Source organism: Phalacrocorax aristotelis, chromosome 22 (assembly GCF_949628215.1).
Source record: "Phalacrocorax aristotelis chromosome 22, bGulAri2.1, whole genome shotgun sequence".
Taxonomy (NCBI): Eukaryota; Metazoa; Chordata; class Aves; order Suliformes; family Phalacrocoracidae; genus Phalacrocorax; species Phalacrocorax aristotelis.
In genome coordinates, this window is record NC_134297.1 from 6980283 (window position 1) to 7003683 (window position 23401).

Here is a 23401-nt window from a genome sequence, read left to right on the forward strand (position 1 = left end):
CAGCGCCTGTTCCCAATAGCTATAGGAACATCAGCACCTAAACCTTTATTTTAAGTACCTACTTCAGAGAAGAGCTTTTTGCAAACTGTTACTTTCCCATTCTACCCACTCCAGGGATTCTGTCTGAAATTCCAGAACATTTCAAACTCCCCGATGGCTACTTACTTGGTTTTAAATCATCAACCGGAACAGAAACTGGGACAGCCAGGCCAGAAAAAACCTTCACTGGGGCAAGATCTAAACTTTCTCTTGACCATAGACAGCCTATGAAATGTGTCAGAGATTCCATGAAAAGAGTACACAAAGACAGCGCTTCAGTTTGAGAAGACAGTAAAAAATATTGGATGAACAGGCTAAGGGGTTGCAGGGAAAGTTCTCCCGTTAATATCAGAGATTTTGCAGGAAATAAATCACAACGATTGTGATCCTGGAGGAAAACGCTAAAATCTATGCATAGAATTCATGAAGGCAAAACACTTCACTACATAACAGAGAGGGTTTTTTTCCTCCGCTTTTAATTTAGCAGTAACAATGTCTACAATACATGGACTCACAAATTAAGTGAAGGTATGAAACCACATTCTTCATACTGAGATGGGACATTCTGGACTTTTACTTTTTAAATACCCTCTCTCGGGGGCGAAGGGTTCTGAGTGTCCAATGAACACCTTTGGAAACAACCAGTGGTGGGAATTTCAGTTTTAACAGCGATCAGACCTAGTGAGCCTTGTCCACAGAGATCAACATGCTTTGCAAAGGAGTGCAAAGCTCAGAACCTCACTGTACGGATAAAAGGGGAGGGAAACCGAGGCACAGTGCTGCGCAGTGACTCGCCAGGATCAAGCAGCAGGCAGCAGAGATCTGGACATACATCTCAGCTCTCTGACTCCCACTCAGTTCCTGACTCGCCAGGCCACAGTCTCCCAGTGAGTGTATGCGGGTAACTACTGTCCAGCAGTTCACGTGTTATACAGGCATATCTTCTTTCACCTCTCCTGCTGTCCCGTTGGCTCCATTCAGTCCTGCTGGCTCCCCGCCTTCTTCCTCCTCTTCTTCTTCTTCCCCTTTTGCGGTCTCTGCTTCTCTGCCTCCGCTCAGGAGGGTGGCACTGGGGAGGTGGCTGAGGAGCTGGCCTTCCCGGCGAGACTCGGCCAGCTCTTTGGCACAGCACACAGGAGTGTTGGTCTCGTAAGTGCTATGGAAACTGTTATAGTCGACTTCGTAAAAATCCTTCTCCAGAGTGAGGACAGGAGTGAAGCGATGTCCCCACAGCACCTCGGTGTCCATGTAGGAGCTGCGAGCCTGGCAAGTCATCCCTGGGTAGAAACAGAGGGATGTTAAATGCAAAGCTTCCTTACATGCTCACCCAACCACTGCTTTCATTTAAAAGCACTTTCGTGTTACCTCCATACCTGATTGCTCTGGGACACAGGAAAGGCCTTTGCTTAATAAGCCTCACAAAAGCCTCTATCACGAAAAAGCTGAGCACTCAAAGGAAAAGGGATGGATTCATCGACGCATCTTCAGACTGTTTCCTCAACCTTGTGCTTACGGGTTTGAAGTCCGGTACCACTAAGCAGCTTTTCTCTGTCCTCACATGCCTCTGCTGAGGTGTTGCTTGCGCGGCTGGTACTAACAGCACTTCTGGTGCATGGTGCTGGAACGGCATCCCGCCCTGCCAACGCACCTCAAATCCTGACCCACGCAGCCCCTCAGGAGGATGAGCCACCGCCCTGCGCTCCCACTGTCTGACCCCGTCCCTCTTCATCTACAGCAGTATCCGAAATTCCCTCCTGCACTTAGGTTAGGACACAAAGTCATATAGCCCGAAAGGTGGAGAGGGCCACAACTCCGGGTGATTTGTATGGCAAGCTGGCTTTTAAATACCTCTGGAGGGTTCAATCCAACTGTGTTGGGCTGGCAGAACCAAAGCCCACAACAACACACAGTCAAGCTCATAAGCATGCTGAATTCCATGTATTAATGGTTTTTGGACCAAATGAACAGTGGGCAGCATGAAACTGATTTCTGCCAAGCTGCTTCTCAGCCCGAAGGATCAGAGTTTATTTATTTACTTTGAAAAAGTTTAAAGAGAAGCTTTGCAGAGCAGGGATAAGCGTTCAGCATTGGCATAGCTGCGAACAAATTCTCTTGGAATCACCTGCCAATGCCAAGGCTGACTTCTCTTCCAAATACGTCTTCTGTTTGTCCTAATTATGTTATGATTTTGGAATTAATTCTGGTGAAATCTGGAAAAACGTGACCTCACAAAGCCTTCCCACTGCTCTTTTTGGGAGGGTGAGAGATAGGCCTTACTGGAATACATTCAAAACATGCACTTGATCCAGTTCCTGGCCAATACTTCCAGGTCTAACTCCTGCAGCTCAAAATACACAAACATAAATCTAAAGTGATGCATAGAGGGGAAAAACACCAGTGTCAGATGCTTCAGGGAAGAGCATATCATGTATTCTCTCCACGTGAGCTCAACTAAGTGACTGAAATCTCAGAGTAATCAGAGAACTCCTTTCCTTAAAAAAAAAAAAAAAAAGGCACTTTGTGAAAAGATGAATATTTTGTTCTTATAATTGCTATGGTCCATTAAAAGACACCCACACAAGCAAGTTCCCCGGCAAGCTTTACTTGCCTCTTACCGCTTTCCTTAGCTCCAGGCCAGGAGTATACAGTTGCTTTCGGTTGTTGAAAGGGGAAAAAGAGGGACAGTGACACATGCCACACACTGAGAAATTTCCAGTTCTGTTTCGCAGACTGAAAGAAGATCTGCAGAAGTATTTGCTTCTGGTCAGGAACAAGCAGGGTTAGTCGTAGCGTTCTAGCGTGCCTGCTTCCTGGGCCGGAAGGAACCAGGAAATGCAGAGGCTGCGATGAAAATTACCCCAAGTGTTTTTGCCTTAAGGAAAGGCTCTGTTGAGGTACAGCACCTTTCCAGGAAACTATCAGCTTTTGCTATACGAGCGAAAAACAGTGTGGAGACCGCTCCTGACTACATGCTTCGGGTGACATGACAACGTGCAGCATCACCTGCCCTGGACTCCTCAGTCCTCCAGGTGAAGACTGCTTCACCTTCACTCCCTTGTAGCAGCTAGCAAAGTGCAGCTCAGCGCACAGGCAGCTCACAGAGTCCTGCCAATTTCTGAGTCCCGCTACAGTTTTTTCTCAGGAGAGCTGTGTCACTGACACTTCATCATACCATTGACCTCCCTGGGCAAGGGCTTTTGTTACAGGCTGTTTTGATGGTCGGTAACGCAGGGCTAATCCCATTTTCTGATGCTCCCTCATGCTGGGAGGCCAGAATGCCAGACAACCAGAAGCATGTGTGTGCATGGTAAGGAGACAGTTAAAATAAACTAGCCCTTTTTGCTTGAAGGCAGAGCTGGTTTTGCACCAGAAATCACAAAGTCCTTCAAGTGCCTCCTCCAAGCTCTGAGGGCTTTCAAAGCCCAGCAGAGAGAGCAGGAGAGGCGATCGCTCAGGCTCAGGCTCACAGGATTAGGTCCTGTGAATGAACTGGCTGATTCTTACCATGCCTTTCCAAGTGCTGCATAAAGGTACCATGTAGCTGTCCCCAAGGCCAAGCTGGGGTATCCCTGCTAAATGTGGGGGCCTGAAGCATCCTAAGGGAACTCCTGCCTTATAATCAGGGCCTGAAATAGCTCCTTCCCTGGGGGGGAGTACCTGACAGTGAACCTGAACTCCAGAGACACAAGCAGAGCTATCTCCTGCTGTAAGTGTTCAATTAAGGAAGGAACAATAGAAAGCTTTCAGCAACCAAATACTGCACGCTGCCAGCTTCCTGCAGTAGCTGCTTTCTGTAACCCCAGGGATACACAGAGCCAGCACAATAAGACAACTTGTAATTGCTCCATAATCCCATTCAAATATTCCTTTTCAGCACATGTGCAGTGGTGTTTTAATTGCATGGGGACATGCTGCTTGGCAACTCCTACATTACTCAGTAAACAACAGCATTGTCTCTGCTTCAAATTCCATTAAGTGCCTGCTTTGCAGGCTGCCCTGTGCTCTCCAGCCTGGTTAATTAATGCATTTGTAATGTCCTTAGCTAATTATTGCCTCTGTAACTGCAAAAAGATGACAGAAGAGGTGTGGAAACAATAAACCTTACTTAAGAGCACATGCCTGCAGCCTCTTCCCACTTGCGTACAATGTGCTCTGTGCCCTCTGCGCTCCGATTACTAAGGCCCAGCTTGCAGACTAGCATCTTTCACACGTGGCTGTGGGCTTTCTGCAAAAATCAGCGGTTTCGTTTCATAAGCCTCGCTTATCCAAGTCCATGGGACATCCTGGGTGTCGTGAATCACTATGCCATACGCTCCTGTCCGTCGAGGTCCGCACCAGCTTTGCCACTGCTGTTCTACTTCGGTGCAGTAGCACTGCCTTGTGCAACCCCGATCACTGCCATTCCCGAGAGCACGAGAAACTGAGGGAGATTGCAAACTCTCAGAATGTCACGCACAAATAATCCTAGTATTTGTGGCCCTGATAAAGTAAAGTAGATATAACTACACATCTTGGGTTTATATGGTACAGATATTTGGTGTAGTTATAGAGAAGTGGTATTTGGTGACTAGGGCGTTTCATTTAAATAAGCTTCATGCCAAAGGAATCTCCTCATTTCCCCCTTGCCAGCCTAAGTAGATGTACTTCAAATCTGATTTAAAAATAACGTCGCAGAGATTTTTACTTTTCACATATATTTTCTGGATAGTAAGACCCTGAGAAGTTAATTTTTCTCCTAAACAATCTGGTTTAAAAATGAAAAAGTATGTTTACGATAAATTTGTACAATCTGTCAGTTGTGGAAAATGTTAAATGATATGTGAAATCTTCAGCTTTCAAGTTTCAGTTACAGCTTTCTCATCTCTTAATTCAACATCTTAGCTTTTAGTTGCAAACTAAACTCCATTTTAATTGAAACCAGAAAAAAGTTTGTACAAAGTTATAAGCAGATGCACCAAGTTTTCAATAAAGCTGGAACCAGTTCCAGGCTTTTTAGAAAGCTGGAAACCAGAAGACTGTCTCCTGGTTTCAAGTTCCGCAATAAACCTTTCATAGAGTTTTAACGATAATTTCATTATAGCAGAATCCTAAGCAGCAGATTTTTTGTCTGTCGGCTGGAGTCGCTACATCCCAGATCGATAACAGAGTTTGTGCATGTTCCTGGTTAAGGCAGCCATAGATGCCTTCCTAAATGGTTCGTTTCTGCTTTCCAGTAGATGAAAAGGTACAAAATATATTGCTACGTGTATTAAACCAGGTGTTTCATTACATTCAAGAACTGGGGGAGTCACTGGAGGAAAGACTGGTGTGTAAAATAGGTGTCGGAACTCTACCAATGAGGCACTTTTCTGTCATCAAAATCAGCTGGGATCAGGCGGCTTACATTTTATCAGAGACAAAGGGACGTTAATACGTGCTGACAAAAAGCAGTTATTTGATGGCTCCCTCAGCAAGGAGCCTGCTTTTTCTGCAGCGTACTCGGTGGGAGTTGCAGATTTCAGAAGGTTTCACTGCTTGCGATGCCGCTGCTTATGCAACCGGAGCAGACGCTTCTGGCTCTGCCACACTGCTCGGAAAAGGGGAGATCGCTCCTGATTTCCAGGTCTTGTATACCCTTAGGTTACCAGCTAAAATCAAAGTTCATTATCACAGGCCAAATCTAACTGCATTTGCAGCTGTTTGGTTTCCCAGAGATGAACCAGCAGCCTCTCTCCAAGTGTTGGAGGATGCGTGTGTGTTTTTGTCCAACGTACCGTCATAGCCAGCGCTTTTCCCAGCAGTTTAACGGGAGAGGGCAAGGGGACCGCAAAGCATGATCTACCAATCCAAGAAATTGCCGCAGGCTTCAATTTGATCACATCAACAGTACGGTTAAATCTTTTGGTACTGCTACACGGTCTGGACTTTCTCAGTGGGTAGAGATATCCCAACCCCTGGGGCTGTCAAGACAACATTTTTCATCAGCCTAAAATTAACTCTTCTCATTTAAATGCCGCAGAGCTCAGTGATTATCTGCTGGCAAAATGTCATGTGGACGCTGACTGTATGTTGGCCATATTTGCTAGGCTCTCTCTGCAGTTCAGGCACAGATACTGCTGGAAGTGATTTCACTCCCCTGTCCTTGTTTTCATACACTGTTGTACGCAGGGTGACTTTTTCCCTTGTACTGGATGCACATAAAGCTGCATAACACATACGCCGCTCCTTCGGCTGAGTTCTACCTACGCTACCGGAGTACAGAGGAAGAAATGATGGACTCAGGTGTAGTGACAGACTGATGTAAGCTTGGATGGCAAGCAGTAGTTATGAAAATTTTAAGTTCTATCACTCTAACTAAACAATACATGTCTTTAGATTAGCATCAGCATTTGGATAGTTATAAAATTTATTAGTCCCTTCGTGTTAATTAGACCAAAGAACACTGTAACCTCCAAAATATCAATGTTCCTCCAACTTGAAAAGGAATATTAGAAGGTAGGAGCATGGTCCTCCAATTATTTGTGCTTGTCTCCTTTAGAGGAGGACATGTCTGGCCTTGATTTGCTTTGATTTTGATGCCAGAGGAGAGTAATAGGATTTTAATTTATCTGAATGCTCTCCAGGCATGTGAAAGCTTGTAGGCACTGGAAATGGAGAGAAAAAAAAAAAAAAGGACCTTATGATTTAAAGATCTTGGATTCAATTGCCATGCCTCTACCAGGCAGAACCTGAGCACCAGGCTCACACCATGCAACTTTAGGTCCGTCACAAAGGTGTTTGCAGTGACGGCAGAGGCACAGAAGGTGACTAGCCTGCCAACATCCACCTCTGGAGGACAACTCAGCTCATTAACAGAATGACTTAAGACATCTCTCTCTTCCCTAGAATTATATAAGCAGTCTGTGTAACAGTTCTGCAAGGTCCTTCTTGCAGAAAAGAAAACTTATTTATATACAAAATGCAAAACAAACCAACAAGACAACCCAGACCAGATGACGAATGCGTGAAATCTCCACTTCGTACTTTCACCCTTCTTTTGTTCTCCCATGAAAATCATTATTAACTTCAGGATATCTTATGTTGTGGCTACTTCTTTTTGATCTATATTTACAGCCAGGAAATTTTCCTATGTCCTCTGTAAAGGCGGATAAATTGAGGTGCAAAAAAGCTGCTGTTTACCTGCACTGCCACAGGGACAGGATGAGGTAAATTACTTCCAATCATTAAACCACTTTTTATCTCACAGACTCTAAGCCAGAAAGATACACGCCTATCCTTTCCTAAGAGTTTTACTAAAACTTCATTTAGTGTCTGGACTAATCAGGCGTCTGGATTGTGTCTTGTGCCTTATTTAATGGTGGTGGGAAAAAGAGGTAAAGGAAACCAGTGATGTTACCAAGAGTGAGGTTACAAGCACTGCTATCTCTGTGCCCAGAGAATAGCCATGCTGGGCACTGTAGATACTGACTGAGGTTTGCAGGACAGCTACTGATAAATCAGTTTTGGTTAATGGTCAGTAAATAGCAGCGGAAGGGTAAAGCTGGAAGAGAAGAGAGCCTCTTCAAATTATCTGACGGAAAGCCTTGCAGGGGATGCAGGCTGAGCCATCCCATGGAGTGATGGCTTACAGGGAAAAAAAAAGCCAAACCCCAAATAAAAATTGGACTTTCCAATGTTCTCTAATTGAATCAGCCAAACTTTTCATCATAACCCGGCTGACTCTGCACCACATGGAAGGGGGATCTGAATCTCCACTGCTCTTCTACGTTCCAGCAGCCTTGCTTTATACGCTACGTTCAATTCAAGACCAGGAGGGTAAGGGCAAGAGGTTTGGCCGACTACAGCCTAGGCCTATTCTGTCAACAGGATGACTCCAATGTTTTGTTGCCACTGTGGGAAGTAGGAAGGCAGCGAAAGCAAAAATGTATTCGCTTTGCAAACAGATTTTCTGCCTTCACTTTCTTCCCTCTTATTGCAGGTCAAATTTGGGCCAGCTGATCCTGCCAAGTGGCCCCTTCGGGCGAGGCAAGAGAGAATCAATTCTCTAAGGTAATCTCTGTGACCAGTTCATTAAGTGGGCGCCGTGAGAGATGCTGCTGCTTTCAAGATGCCCACGAAGCAGCACTGGCAGTCAGAACACTTGTCATCTCTATTGATTTTGAGGTCATTTCACTCAGCAATGATCACAACAGATCTGTACAGAAACTTAAGCTCTTTTCAGCATTTTTCAACCTCTCGTGGAGTCACGGTGCCTCAACCACACTGAAATATTGATTGGAAAGACCCCTGTCGGTGGGCTTTCTGCCGCCGCTGGCTTCCTGCATTAGTAGAACAGCTGTGGGTCCCCGAAGAGCTCTCACTAGAATAAGACAATGTTTACTTTCTTTTTTGGCAAAATAAAACCATGGCATTGTAGGCTGGCTGGTAAGTTCCTTGTGCATTGCTGTTCTTCAGTGTATTGTTATTTAACCTTTTAAAGCTTCAAGTCAACTTGAAAACAAACCCATGGGTTGAAAACACCATGTTTCACTTTGGAAATAAACCGACTTGAAGTGTTTAGGAAATTCAAGTCAACTTGAAAACAAAAATATTGTTCTAAAGCACAGCGTTTCATTTTGTAAAAAACCCCAATGACTTGAAGTGTTTCAACTCTTCAGAATTTGTTCCATGCTTTTCCTCTGAAACTATTTACCATCGTTGCCTTCCACTGGGTCAGAATTAAACTTAAATGTCAGTGAGAAGAGTTACTTGCTTGAGAGGAGACAGTACATTTGTAATACGTATGTGGTCAGTTAAAGTTATTGGAAATAGTTACAAAATTGCTGTCCCAAATGTTTCAGTGAAAAATATTTAGGCTTTTAGTCAAGGCATCACGCTTAAATTTCTTTAGTAATTTGTATGTTGACGATCGCCATTTTGACCTGCTTTCCAAATACCTTATGAAAAAATACAGCTGTCTTTTCCCCACCAGTGCAGGATGCATTCACGGTATGATTTGCTGTTGTCTGTAAAGACGGAATAAGCTTCCATTAATTTTTACTCCTGACAACAACTGCCGAGCTGAGCCACCTCCGAGCCAGCACGCAGGACTCGCCTGCCTCTTGTGCACCATGCGCAGAGCTATGTGTGCTGACCAGTTGGACCTCTGAGTGCTGCGACGGTGGTTCCTGATTTTTCATAGGGGTTACTAAGGGAACAAATGCTCTGTTGCATTTTTATACTGCCCTGAACCTGAGCAGGTTGTAACGGTGTCATGATTTAATAGAAGTCACACTGCAAATGAATTATACCGTTCCCAAGAGCAGATGGGGCTTGAACAATACGCCAGGAAGGAAACAACCTGAAAAATTTGCTTGGAGCAAATTTTAAGGTATGGAGGTAGGGATTAATATCCCCAAACTGCTTTATCAATACTACAAGGTGTGAGGACAAAGCCGGGAAGCACAAACACTGTGCTTCTGCAAGCCACTCTCACTGTGGCAAAATATCACGCCCACCCAGTTGCCAGATGTCACTCAGAAAACCTTCTCGGCCCCTGGATCAGATAACGGCATCATCTGAGGTCCGCTCTGCTCCAGGTTCAGTGCAAACTGGCTCTTCTAGCTCCAGTTTGGGAATTTCACAGCTTGTCTTCTGAGACCAGAATAATTCATTTCCACAGACGTACGCTTCTTAATATCATTACACACTGGCCTGTACAGTCCCTCTGGGAGAGGAGCCCATTTGTAAAGCAATATTATTCCTCTGCCATGCTTTTAATTTTGAGGTTGTTATTGATAATGACTTCCTCTCATACACAGCCAGCAGAGGCTGAGCTTTCATGGGAGGACGGTAGCGCAGTAGCTGTTCAAACAGGATTTGAGTGTCACTCTGTGATGAGGAAAGAGGCTTTGGACAAACAAGGAACTGCATTCCATGCTCGATTAGGAGGTTCTAGCATCTAGTAAACATTTAGGCTACAAAATAAGCTTCCATTACAAATCTGTGCCTTTGATAGTCTTTTCCACCCACCCCTTCTTTTGCCACATATCTACAATACTCTGCTGGGAAAGAATATTTGCCTAGCAATGCCAAACGAATTCCACTTCAACAGTACAGCACTCCAGCCTAGGTGCAGTGCAACCTGTGCGTAACCTCCCATTAGCTCTGTTCGGAAAAGTCAGCTATTGCTGTTCGCCTAATGACTAAAGGGAGGTACTGGGAAACTGAGCTAGCCGTCTGGAGAGCTGCCTTTAACAGCAAAGGTCTGGGATGCAGGAATTTGAGAGACTATTTCCCCTTACATCTGGCTGCTAGGAGACTAACAAGGACAAATCTCAAGAAGGGGACAATATTAATAGTAAGCAAGGGCCAGAATCTGTGAGGCAGGGTGCTGATACCACTGAGTACTCATATCACAGTCATATAACACCTTGCTAGTGTTTCGGAGAGAACACATGCCTTGATTTGACCACGCCATGCTGCCAACCCCAGACTCAGAGACCCTGCCGGAAGGGAGCCTCAGCATCTCAGGGTGCTTAAGCACTCTTGCTGTCCTAGAGGCACAACAAGTCAGAGCCTGCCAGCTCCTCCTCAAAGCCTAGAATAAGTGACCTAGCTGCAAGTGGTAAAATGACCCCACGGTGCCATGTCTTTTAGGCGAGACTCCAGGGTAAATGCATCCCCCTCCCTAGGCAGACCCCGAGGAGAAAGGCTACATCCCACCCGTGCGAAGGAGCCTGGGGGCCTCTGTGGCCATCCATTTGCCCAGCTTGAGAGGCACACTGCCACCTCCCTTCTCTACACTTTGGCAAGCCGAGGCACACGACTTTTCCAAATTTATTATATACGGACACAGACTTCTTTCATCGCCTGCCACAAATACACCCATAGGAGGAAACTGGGAATCAGCTGAGTATATCTCCTAATCTACCCATTACGCAGCATTGTTTTAAGCTGTTAAACAGCTGCCGGGTTGCAAGAGTCACAAAAGCAGTTTCTGTATTTTTCCTTTTTGAGCTCCTTTTGAAAATATATGTCCTGCATCACGTGCAAGTCATTCGGTTTCAGCACATGCTGTTTTATGGGATATAGTAATACTCAGGCACTTCCTTCATTGCCTCCATTAAAAAGCAACACTACAGCAATACCTAAAATAGCACACTTACAGCCAATTTTTAATAGAGAGGAGAAATGGAAAAAGATTTGCGCTGTGAATTTTGATCACGGGAAACAGGACCACAAGAGACATCATGAATTCCTTTGGTCCATTCCTTTTTTTCCCAGGGATCAGTTCTAAGTGATTACAGGGACAGCTCCTCGACTAACCCCTTCGTCTGAATCCTGGACTCCCAAAAAGAGTGTGAAACGCTACAACTGAGCTAAAGGAGCCATCTTTTAATTGCTAGTTATCTCAGACCACAATACCCCACCCTGAATCAGTCACTAGAGAAGGACAAATCCCAATGTGTTCTCAGTCCAAGTGACACAGACAGTAAAATCTTAATGCCAAACTGCACTCTGTTTTCTCCCTCAAAATTGGGACTGATTTTTGACAAGTCCTTACCTGTTGCTTCCACCATTCCTTCCAGGATGACGACAATTTCAAACTCCTCCTTCTCCAGCTGGGTGCGGGACATCTCCCAGAAGGGGCTTTTCTCATTGATTTCATGCGAGATGATAAGAGGTGACACCAGGAACAACCTGTCGTCTCCAGTGTCAAATCCCACGTTGATGTCCGTTTGGTTCAAGGGGATAAACTCTCCTTCTTTGGTCTGTTTGGACTTAATCAGTTTGGCTCTAATGGAAGCCTCGACAATGTGGGAATTGCGGAGGTCTCCAACCCGGAACATGAGGCAGAGCTTCTCATCCCTCATGGAAATCACTGCGTTATTAGAAAACATGAGGGTTTCAGCCCTCTTCTTTGGTTGGCTGATCTTGACAAACATGCATCCCACCATGAACGCATTGACAATGGAGCCCAGGATAGCCTGGATCAGGAGCAGTACGATGCCCTCTGGGCACTTCTCCGTTATGACCCTATACCCATACCCAATTGTTGTCTCCGTCTCGATAGAAAACAGAAATGCAGAGACAAATCCACTGAGATTTTCAACACAGGGGATCCAGTTCTCATCTTCAAGATGGTCCAGGTCTCCCCGGATATAGGCAATGAGCCACCATATGAACCCAAAAAACAACCAAGTGATGGTATAGACCATAGTGAAGACAAGGAGATTAAAGCGCCACTTGAGGTCCACCAGCGTAGTGAAGAGGTCACTAAGGTATCGATAGGTTTCTTGGACGTTTCCATGGTGCACGTTGCACTTGCCACTTTTCTCCATGTAACGCTGACGTGGCTTCTTACCTTCTGCGGATATGAGGCGGGTTCGGTCGGTGGCAATGGGGACATCATCCCGAGCCTGTTTGGGAATCTTCTTAGGCTCTCTGGACGCAACTCCGATGTCCATGTCCTGGTTCATGAAGATCCTAGAATCTCCGGCCATGGCTGGGCTGCAGGAGAACAGAGAATTAAGGTTTAAGATAGGAGGAAAAGAGCTGAGACAAAAGCCATTTTGTTTTACTGTCTGGACCATTACAACAGCCCAGGACAACCAACATTGCAAATATTAACGTTACACTGACAAACTTTGCCCCATGCTGGTACAGGGCTGGATGCAGGCTGATTCCACATCAGGAAAGCTTTTTGCTAGGGCCGTGCCTTTCCTCCTAGTATTGTTTTGCGAGACACTTTGAAAGGCTTCGGCCCTTCTCTCACAACAGCCGCTTGCTAAATATAATGCTGCATTGAACTGGGCGCTAAACACTGATTCATAATACACAGTCTCTTCCAACATGAACCAGCTGCCGGTCGCTTTGCTTAATGCAACACTGGAACCTCAGAAAATACGGTGATGGGCACAGTCTGGGAGTCACGAAACAGGGAAACCTTGTTACAGTGTTTTTGGTGGTCTTCTTTTTTTGGTCCTAGATATTTTTAAACCAAAAATTTGCTTGAGATCACAACTAGAGGCAAAGTAAAGACACATCAACATACATTTTCAAGAGGGACTGGAGTTTTTTGATGCCTCAGGTTTTGGGCGCATCCCAGGAGAAACCTTAGAAATTAATAGAAAACACTGAGCACCACCGTCTACCTAAATCTCACATGAATCTAAATTATGCATGAAGGTTGCCCTTACCGTCAGCAGAGAAAGGCACCTCCAGGGATAATTCAGATTTCAGGAGTGCTGAATCACCTTCTGGAGGTACCCACCCCGTCCACATATTATTCTGGGAGCCAGGGCTCCAAATATGAATTAGGCGTTTATTTTAGCGTCTTGAATTACATGTCTGAAGGTGTGACGAATCCAGGCCTACCGTTAATCAGATATATCAGAACCCACCCCTTTACTTCATCTGACATTAGACAAAAACACCAGAAACTTCCAGAAACACAACAGACAGCTATTAAAAAGCCCACTGTTGACATGCAAAACTGTGCTTAACAAGATCCAAATAAATAATACAAAACAATGGCTGCAACGATTTTTGCCGGTTACAGTGTAACATCCTGTTTACCAAGATGATTAGATATTCCTTTAAAAAAACCCACACATGCTCTATTGAAAAATGAGAGCCTTGACTCTGACTGCAGGGCATAGGCAAAATCTCTGTAAAAGATTACCTAAGAAGCCTTAGGGATATCAAAGATAGAGTAGCAATATTCTCTATGGCGTTCATTCTCTGCATTGTCCTCTGCAAATCCTATTAAAACCTAACTAAATCTATTACTGCTCCCTCTATCTTTAATCTTCTTATGCGTCTGTGAATGAGAAAAGGTGTAGAGACACAATTAAGAGTATCTTGGGAAAGACATTTTTAAGATTGAGCAAAGTAGCTTCATCTTTTCGGTATTAAAAAGCAGAAAAGGTGGGTGGGAAGGAAGCAGAGGCAGGATGAATAAATGAAGCAACAAATTTCCACTTCCATTCTGCTGTAGCCAAGTCTGGTTAACAGCAAAGAATTACTCTTAGCCCTTGTATAAGTCACCATCAATCATTACTCCAATGAAGCAGCCAGAGCCTGTTGCTGGAACCGTACCCGCTGGCTCTGTTCACGAGGGAGCCCAGCCATCTGTCCACAGCACAGTCCCAAAGCTTCTTCGCGCTGGCAAATTTGCCTGGTTTGAAGGGTTTGGGCCGGGCTGAGCCAGTGCGGCCACAGGAAGGGGTAAGTAATAGGGATTAATGGTGCTGGGGTGGTAAATCAGGTTTGCTACCTGCACTGCATATGACCCTGGATGCGAGATAGACAACCCCAGCACCGTGCTGTTCCTTCCTCACACAGCAACAGCAAGGATTTGGGCAGAATATTAAACCCTACCTCTATTTCTCTCATCTCTGAAGGTACGACTCCTGAGAGCTGGCTCCTGGTATATCGGATATATCTTCAGGCATTTTCTACTACCTGTTGCAAATTCAAGTCCGTCAGCCTGGCTCTCCGCTGCCTTACGGTGTGTGTATATTTACGTGCATGCGAAGTGTCTGCTAGATGCTGTCAAATTATACGGGTACATATTTACTCTCACTTCACAGCATGGGAAAGCATATGCCAAGTGCAAGTCAGAACAATCACACTTCTTTTTTTCTTCCTCTTTAATAGGAATCCACTGATTTAAAGAGAATTAGGCACAGAGAAGAGCCTCTTGGCTTTCTTCTTATGAATATTACTTTTGATCTTTGCTTGCATTGCTCGACTAATCTAAAATTACTCCATTTGGACTAAAAAGCTTTTGATCAATGGATGTGTAGAAACGTAAAAACAGGCAAGTGTTGCGTGGCTTCCATTTAAAAAGAATTGTTTTAAAGATAATTTTGTTATAAAAGTTATATTTGAAGCTGAGTTTCACTTACCCCGGCACTATGTAAGAGGGAACAATCAATTTTAAGACATTAATCTATAGTGTAAGGTTTCATATTTTAGATTCATACCAAAGAGACCAAAAGGATCTTGAAACATATTAAAAAGAGCAGAATAGAATAAAACCAATCAAAAAGCCTAAATCCCTAGAAATATCACTCTGGTGAGGCAGGCTAGAGGGACTGCCCATTAATGAAAGTAGAGGGAAAACCTGCTTTAACTGAAACACTCAAGGGACTGGCAACATCCCTTTTCTAATGCTACTGATCTTTAACAATAGGTCAAGTGAAATCTTTCTGGAAACCTTCAGAACACCTTACAAGGGGTCCATTAAAGCAGAAAGATTCCTGCTGTGTATGAACTTTACTGACAGCTTCAATGGCATTATAATTTCTCCTAATATTTAATCTTAAGCTCTCCCATCGTAGCGTAAACGTAACCTCAGTATGTGCTTATTGAAAATAATGAGGCAGATGAATCTTTGCATTAGATCCTTTAAAGGGAATAACATTGGTTAGCAGTTTGAGCACAGGTTTGGATGTCTGAAGGCTTGCCAGCTTTCTGTTCCAAGTCATCTCGGTGGGTTTTTTTCTCTCATTCTGAGCAAATCACCACTTTTCCCCCTGCCTTAATTCCCCAACTGAAAATTTGGTCTGTGAGATCCCAGGCACAAGAATCTTCCAGGAAATTCTCTATCATTCCATTACTATTTTAACTGCTCTGGGAGACTTTAGCATAAGTGACAAGATACTATAAAAGAAGCCCTGTACATATGTGAGGATTTGGTTAACAACTTCATCGTATGATATACTGCCACTGCTATCAAGCATACACATCTTCTCCAGATAATGGTAATTACCAGCAAGCATCTCACAGAGACTTAGGCTTCAGTTTGTAAATCACTGCTCCCCCCATCAAAGAGATCTGTGAGATAAAAATCACCCCTTTCAGTCGCGTGCACCGACCTGTTTCATCAGCATTTACCATCTTTGGTTAAACGAGGCCAGGATAATAAAAATGTCACTTCTGTACAAAGCTGCTTTCCTTTTGGACAGGCTACTGCAAAAGGAGATGTGAGTCAGCGTATTATCAACCTTGCGAAGAGGCTTCTTATCAGACTTGCTTTGCTCAGCTTTTGCCCAGACGACAGACTCGGGGCAGGCGGTGACATTTAGGGCTCTCAGATTTGCTGAAGAAGGGTCAAGCTGGGGTTAGCCAAGTACCTTCAGGAGGCATTGTTTTGCAGAGCTGTCTACAAGCCCTGCCTGACAGAGCTGATCTACCCCCGCCCCCCGCACCGATAGCTCCAAGTTTTCAAGATAGAAATTTGCTGAAGACATCACAGAAGGTAAAACAAGAAAAGTCTGCAAGAAACGTTTTTCCTCTGCTGACTTTTCAATTTAAATAGTCGCTGATCTCGCTTAAGGAAATGCAAGTTTCAGTGGGGATAGGCTTTGCTCCTGGAGAGGTCTAAACTGGCAGGCAGCAGGCAGGAGGGGTTTGAAGACATGAATTCATCAAGTTTGCATTAAAAAAAGACTTCTTTTTGTTTGTTTTAAACCTGATGCCCATGTTTTCTTGCATTATGAGAATAAATGAGCAACAGTTCTTTAGTAAACCCCCCACACCTTCCCAAACCAGGATTCTACTTAATTCTGTCATCTCTTCTCCCAGACAGGGTCCTATGCTACTCATCGAGCAATCGGTACAGCAGTAAATACTAAAGAGATCGTTACTGAAAAACTTGACCTGGTTCTTTAGCTGCCTGTTGGCCCACACCACATAAAGCAGAGCCTAGGTTACTGTCCCCATATTCCTCTAGGGCACATGTTCTCCTTCGGGTTACAATTCTTACCTGACAGACACTAGCACCATGGGAAAGTTGGTAGAGGAATAGAGCAAATTAAAGCCGTAGCACCCAAAGAGAAAAAAAGCGTTGATCGTTGAACACTGAGTGCCAGTGGAAAGATGAACGAGGAAGAAATATTAGGACAAGCTGGCCTTTGACAACCTGAAGATAAAAGGCTATTAGATAGGCGCTGACTGACAGGTGGGGCTTTGAATTCCCTGAGAAATGCATTTTCCCCGCTATCATTTTATTTACCACCTGTGTATGCCTGAGACCTTTTGAAGCACACATATGCATGCGAGAACAAGAAAGGCAGATAGGTTTAATGCAAATCATGTCATCTTTCAGTTTTCTGGCTTATAAATAGAGGTTGTGATGGCTGCCTCTTTGGAAAGTGCTTGGAGATCCACAGGTGGAGGAAATGATGCAAAAGAACTTATGGTACTCAAAACCTGGGCAAAACATTTGAGGAAACTCCACAAGAAGGGAGAGCCGTGGCACTTCGCTAACAAACACGTGGTTCAAAAGCTCCCTCCCTCACTCAAATAATTACTTTTCAAAGTGAAATCTCAGCACTGAAGTAGGAAGATGCCTCTCATTTCCTCTTTGAGTTTTCATTAAGTCGCAGCGCTGCTTTTCTAACATGCTGACAGGCATGGTTTTACAACGGAGCTCCTCTGGGGCTAGGGGAGACACCCACCCACCAGTACACAAAAATGGGTGACTGATGATTAACCAGGCAGCTTCTGAAGGAGCAGGATGACTTTGTGCTTGTTACAGAGCTGGGCTGGTGACGGCGCCTGTCTGCCTAGAGTTCTTTAGGCTCAGAAATACCGAAACAGAAGGTGCTCAGTCTTTCAAAAGAAAATACCTTGTGAGGAAATCTCCCTGGGTAGGAAGCGAGTATGACACAAAGAAAGACAGAGCTTATGGGCATTTGCACTTTACTTTTATCTGCTAATTACCTCCCAACCTCTCTTCCTCCGCAGCAAGGCTGGGTAATCACGGTTCCAATACCCCTGAGCCCTTTCATTGTCAGATGTGAGGTAGCAGTGTGGCCTCCCCATTCCCAGAGCATCCAAATGTTTCACGGTGTTCAACACAGGTATCATGTGCTTTAAAATGTGGTGGGGTTTTTTTTGTTAAGATCTGTGGAACAAGGAACTGCTCTATTTCCCGTATTTCAAGGTGGGGAAGTGAGTCACAAAGACCCTTGTTTCTTCCACGCTCACATTGGGAGTCTGTGGCAGGGCCTGGAGTTTCCAAAATCCTGAACGAGCGCCTGTAATCACCGCCCCACTCTTCTTCCCTTCCTCCAGTCCAGCAGCAGTGAATGCAGTCCTTATCTGCTTCAGGTGTGTCTAAAGATTACTCTGAAAAGCCTACATAGCCTGCTCTATCAGCATGAATAACCTAGCAAGATTTTTTCTAATACCCAGAAATAATGTCTCTGTCCTCTCAAGTAGCTACAGGTTTCAAATAGATTTTTCTTCCCCGAACTATGGATTAAAGTATAAAAAATTCCATACATAGCACAAGTTTGCAGTTGAATTAAATATATTTACTTCAGACCGATGCAGAAAAGAGTGGAGAAACCAAACTGTAATGAGAATAGAGAGTGGGGTAAGGGTTTGTGTTTTGTTGGGTTGTGGTTTTTGGTTTTGGTTTTTTTTTTTCCAGAAAAAAGATGAAAACTAGAAAATGCCTTATGAGACACCATAATGGCCCCAGTGTACAGGCTATAGCAATTTGTTATAGAACAAGGACTGGAGAACATGGAGTTTCCACAGCATAAGGGGTATCTACTATCGATATACCACAGTTCAAATGCAAAGCGGGATGGGAAGATATAATCCATGTAGTTTTCAGTCAATTACCTTATACTTCACTGAATTAAAGAAGTTAGGCATGAGAAGTCTGCGTGCAAAGGATGCAACCACAGTATTATGCTCTTAAGTGTTTTTCTTAAATTTGAACAGTCAAATTATATTTTCTTTACCAACAAATAAAGCCTGAAAATAAACCAGTTTGATCCTTCCACCACCAAGGAAGTGACTCTGCCTGAGGCACTCTGCAGCCACTCTGTCTCTGTCCTTTTACCCCAGACTCTATTTTTAGGGGGACCTTATGGCGTCATTGAAAATTTGACCGCTATCTTTCAACCAACACAACTGAACAAAGAAAAAGAGACACTTCTGTCCTGATAAGACACTCCTGTTTCTCCTGCTACTGCCTGTCTACTCACAGCACACGCTGAATATTGGGGAAAGCAGCCCCTCAATTCTAAGAGAAAATCCTGCCCCAAGAGCACTAACGTTCCTGTGCTCCATTGTTTGGATGTTTTACCATTATAGCAACTCAGAATCACAATGAAATCCACAGCTGGCTTTAAAAAAATGAAATAAAATTGAACGATGTTAATACCACTTCACACTTCTCCAACTTGTATCCAAACACCTCAAAGATGAACTGACCAAATGCGGGCTCTTTCTGCCCCAAGACGTTCAATAGTGCTACTGAACCCACTGTGCAGACAAGGGAAGATGAGTCACAGAGAGACAACCCTAATCCCCAACTGCCTGTTAAGCACCAGTGCTCACCCCAAAGGTACGAGTGCCTCTCCTGACCTCAAACTGAACAGAAAGTGGTGACTTATGTAGAAGAGTCTGTAAATAATTGGGCTGGAACCTTCCAGAGAGAGAGCATTTTCTCTCAGGGGAACCAGAAATGATCCTGATCCTTTATCTCCAACTGAGCAGGAACAGTGGGGGAAAGAACTGAACCCCAGAAGTGAAATAACTCCCCCAACACAAACACTGCCAGGCGCACTTCCCATCTACTATGGAAGAGACTGGTTGCTTGGATTGGGCAGAGATCTAGTGAGAGAAGCCAGTTTTGTTTTCCCCCAAGCTACTCTACTTTAAATCCCATGTAATTGTCTAATTAAAAAAAGAAAAGGTGCAGGAGGAAGGACCTGCTTGATTACAGAATCCCCGAAAGTCAGATGGTGAGCTTTTTGGGACAGGGACAGTTTCTGCCAGTTCTCAACTGATTCTTGAAACTCTCAGGTCAAAATCAAACGAGAGATGTGCTGTATAAAAGTTAGCATGTTACTCCCAACCATCATGTGCTCATACAGAGAGGAGGACTCCGGGTGCCTTTTTGACAGATACAGCAGGACATCAGTAAGAAAACGAGTCACACTTTTACCTCCCAGAGCCATAAACACCCCTAGGGACTCCCAGTGCGTTACATTGCCTGTCCCCTCCCAGGGCTGAGCGTGCCACTCCATCCTCTGGAGGCTACACTGCCAGGGGTCTTTAAACCCTAAGCTGCCTAGTAAGTAACCTAATTATAAAAAAATTTAATCTTTGGCTCTAGGTGAGGATTATGGAGTCACTCCATGCATTTCAGGGCTGCTTACTATCAGTCTCCCCCTGCCCATTGTATCCCAGTGATCTCCACTAATCCGGTATCTGAAAAGGCATTTTTAATGTCTTTTCCTGCATAACACCTTTACTAGATCTGGCAGTGCTTTTGCCCAAGATCAACATCTAATCCCCGGCTGCCCAAGGAGTTCCCCAGCAGCTGGCGAGTTAGACAACAGCACATCTCCATCTCGCAGCCTGGCAGCTTTGGGCATAGAAACCTGGTGTTCAGCTGACCTCAGCCGCTTGTCCTCCTGCCTCTGGGCTCCTGATCCTTTGGAGCCAGAGAAGAGAAGAAGTGAACTGGAAAACCAAACAAAATCAGGTAACTTACTTGCTAAGAGCGGCGCTGCATCAGTCTTGTGCCTGGGCACTTCGGGGATACCGGACGGTGAGAGGACTGAGAGGTAGGTAAAAAAGCTGCTGGAAAAGTGTCCGATCCATGCCATCACCAGAGAGCCGGGGTCGTCTTCTGATCCCTGGGCTGTCTCCCTCCTTCTTCCCTCTGCCTGTTATTAGAGAACATTTATGTGGCACTGAAGATTTAAATGCACATGCCCCTGCCCCTAGGTATCCCTATTTCCCTGGCGCTCTCAGAGCTGACACGGGGTGCTCCAAACCCTCACCCTCCACTGCTGCAGCGCTACCTTTGCCTGTCAAATGCCTGCCTTTGCTCGTTCCTGCTCTCTCCCATACAAATCAGTTCTTGGTCATATAAAGCTTTTTAAAGGGCTGGGGCAGAGGGGAGGGAGAGGAGAGGACTGGGTGTGATGGGGAGCATCATCTGGTCTGAATGAGCAGCAAAGGGAAAGGTGCGGGAGCGAAAGCAAAGAGGGGAGGGGTTTAAGCCGCTGCTTTGCACAGAAAGGGCTGGCTGGGGAGTGGGAAGAGAGGCGTATTCGGTGCCTTGAGAAAAGGCGAGGCACTGGGCTCCCCTGCCACCGCACGGTCTTTGCCTCCTTGCCAGCTCCCCAAGCGCCGGGTGTTTACCCCTCCTTCCCGGCTCTCCCTTTCCCTGGCTTCTCCTTTCCCGGATTACTGGACGGGCTTTCATTGTTCCAGCGGGTGGGGGCTGCGTTCTTGTTTTAAATTCACACAAACGGAAGCTGTTCCTATAGAAAGGAGGACAGGGAGAATGCAGAGGCTGCACGTTTAACAGGGAACAAGTCCGTACGTACTCGTCGGCACTGTGGAAACTCTCTCTTCCAGACTAGACCAAGGAATTTGGGAGAAGTGGGGAGAAGGAGGGAGAGCACGATGCCGGTGGCGCTCTTCCCTTGCCTGTCAACCATCAGGCTGCTGAAACGGTGTTTGCTGAGTTGTGTTGTTAGCCTGTGATCCAGCTGCTCCCAGGGAATGCTCTCGGAGCTCTTCAGTGGTTTGCTGTATTTTTTGTTTCTCTTTTTTACTACCTTTTTTTTTTTTTTTTTAATCATTGATAATACCGCAGCGTCTCCCTAGCTTAGTAAAATATTTCCTCTTCTGAAAAGCAAATGTCAGGCCAGCTGCATATATGAGAGAGATCCGCCTGGTGACTACAGGTTACCTTCAGGCTTTGTTGTCCTGTTCCCCTAATCCTGTCCCCCTGTCTTCCCTAATTCTCTGTTCCAGGACCACACGTGTTACAGCCTGTCAGAAACACTTTCACAGAAGATTTTCTGGTCAGGAAAAGAGAACTTGTCAAAACCAAAGCACTGTACAGGAATATGTCAGAATTGCTGGAACCCAAAAACTATATTTTTCCACGTTCTTCTTTAAATGACTTTTAATTTTTTTTTTTTTTTTTAAAGTTACACTATTGCTAATGAAATGTGTCAGCACTGGAATGACTCTCTTCTTTTACTGTATGGACATTTTACAACTTGGTATTTGCATTCTTGTTTTGGAACAGGAAAAAAATTGAACTAGTGGAACTTCCTCTAGATCAGAATACATGGTTCCTAACCATCTTAATTCTAGGATACATAACACTGTATCATGGAAGCTAGACTGGAAAAATCCAAAGAGAGACAAGCTAAAGAAAGGGAAATAACGACAGCGCTGAATAGCATTAATCGTCATGTTGCAGAGGGGGCTGTGTCGATAAAGCACATCTCCATACACATCGCACTTTCCTCCAGAGTTCTTGTTCTCTGTAGGCAGAGGTTGGACCTGGCCAGACGGGGTAGGAACCTGGAGCCAGACCAAGGACTTAGGCCATTAAAAATTCATTTTGGAGATGTAATTTTGCTTTTCCACTTGTTGTTATCTTACATTTCCTACTTCACCGCAGTATGGGCAATGAGATCAGACCGGCCAGTTTGGCTCCTGTTCTGCACGCATTGGAACAGCGTTACCCCATCTAGGTCGCAGACAGCAGAGAGGGCTAAATTCAAATCAGCAGTGAGGCTATTTTCAATGAAAGTAAAAGGCGTGGTAATACACTGTTGATTAAATCCAATGAAATCACATTAGATCTTCTGCCTGCTGTTAGGAATGCTTGTCAGCAATATTTATTTTACCTTTTAGGAGCATGTCTATGGTACATGAAGTATCCTTACAGAAGTGCTATTTGGGGAGTACATTAACACTTTGGTTTTAAGCATTCAAACTTACTTTAAAAGTACTAAACAGTAATTCATACAGCATGAGTCAGTCCCCCCTAAAACCATCATGTTGGCTTTCAGAGCAGGTTAAGTCCCTGGATGCTGCTTCACCAGCACTAAGGGCAGTGTCACCGTCATAAAGGCATCAGCTCTGCTTCTTCTTTCATTTAATCTCTTTTAATAAGATTTAGAATGAATTTTTGTGCTAGGAAAAGCTGCCCAGCCAGCAGCCCTAGAGGAACAGAGTCTCTGAAAGCCTGCAAAGCTAGTGTGACAGGGTCAGCATCAGGAGAAGCCTTCCTTCCCACCTCCCACGCACGCTTATCCAACGCATCCCACGTGCGGACCCAGCCAACAGCCTCTAAGCGGGCAGGGGTCTCCCAGCCATGCAGAAGAGTGGTCATTTCTCATGGCGTGGTCGTTTCTGTGCTGACCGTTTGCCCACCTTGAGCTACACCCTCGCACTGCTCACGCGCGAGGAATGGCACCGTGTTTCGTGCAATGTAAATAAAAACATTTTCACGTTTTGAGCAGACTCCTATTTCTTCTGACACGAGTGAAACTCTGCTAACAGGCACTGCCATCTGCTGGCACCACGTCCTTCCACTGATTTCCCTACG

General features: G+C 44.9%; 1 protein-coding gene across 1 annotated transcript; it reads right to left on the bottom strand.

Annotated features, from left to right (window-relative positions):
- Nucleotides 1-505: 505 nt before the first annotated feature.
- On the bottom strand, nucleotides 506-20991 carry KCNJ5 (potassium inwardly rectifying channel subfamily J member 5). Its single transcript, XM_075116344.1, has 3 exons — nucleotides 20531-20991; nucleotides 11564-12510; nucleotides 506-1316 (listed from the first exon to the last, which is right to left on the bottom strand). The coding sequence occupies exons 2-3, from the start codon at nucleotides 12501-12503 to the stop codon at nucleotides 967-969; spliced, it is 1290 nt and encodes a 429-aa protein (XP_074972445.1). The 5' UTR covers nucleotides 12504-12510; nucleotides 20531-20991; the 3' UTR covers nucleotides 506-966.
- Nucleotides 20992-23401: the final 2410 nt, after the last annotated feature.

Bases quoted from the DNA above. Each gene is read 5' to 3' on its own strand.
- KCNJ5 (XM_075116344.1), bottom strand. From the start codon at position 12,503: ATGGCCGGAGATTCTAGGATCTTCATGAACCAGGACATGGACATCGGA. The intron at 1,317-11,563 runs GTAAGGACTTGT...GTTTCTACCCAG, and splicing joins AGGAATGGTGGAAGCAACAG to GGATGACTTGCCAGGCTCGC.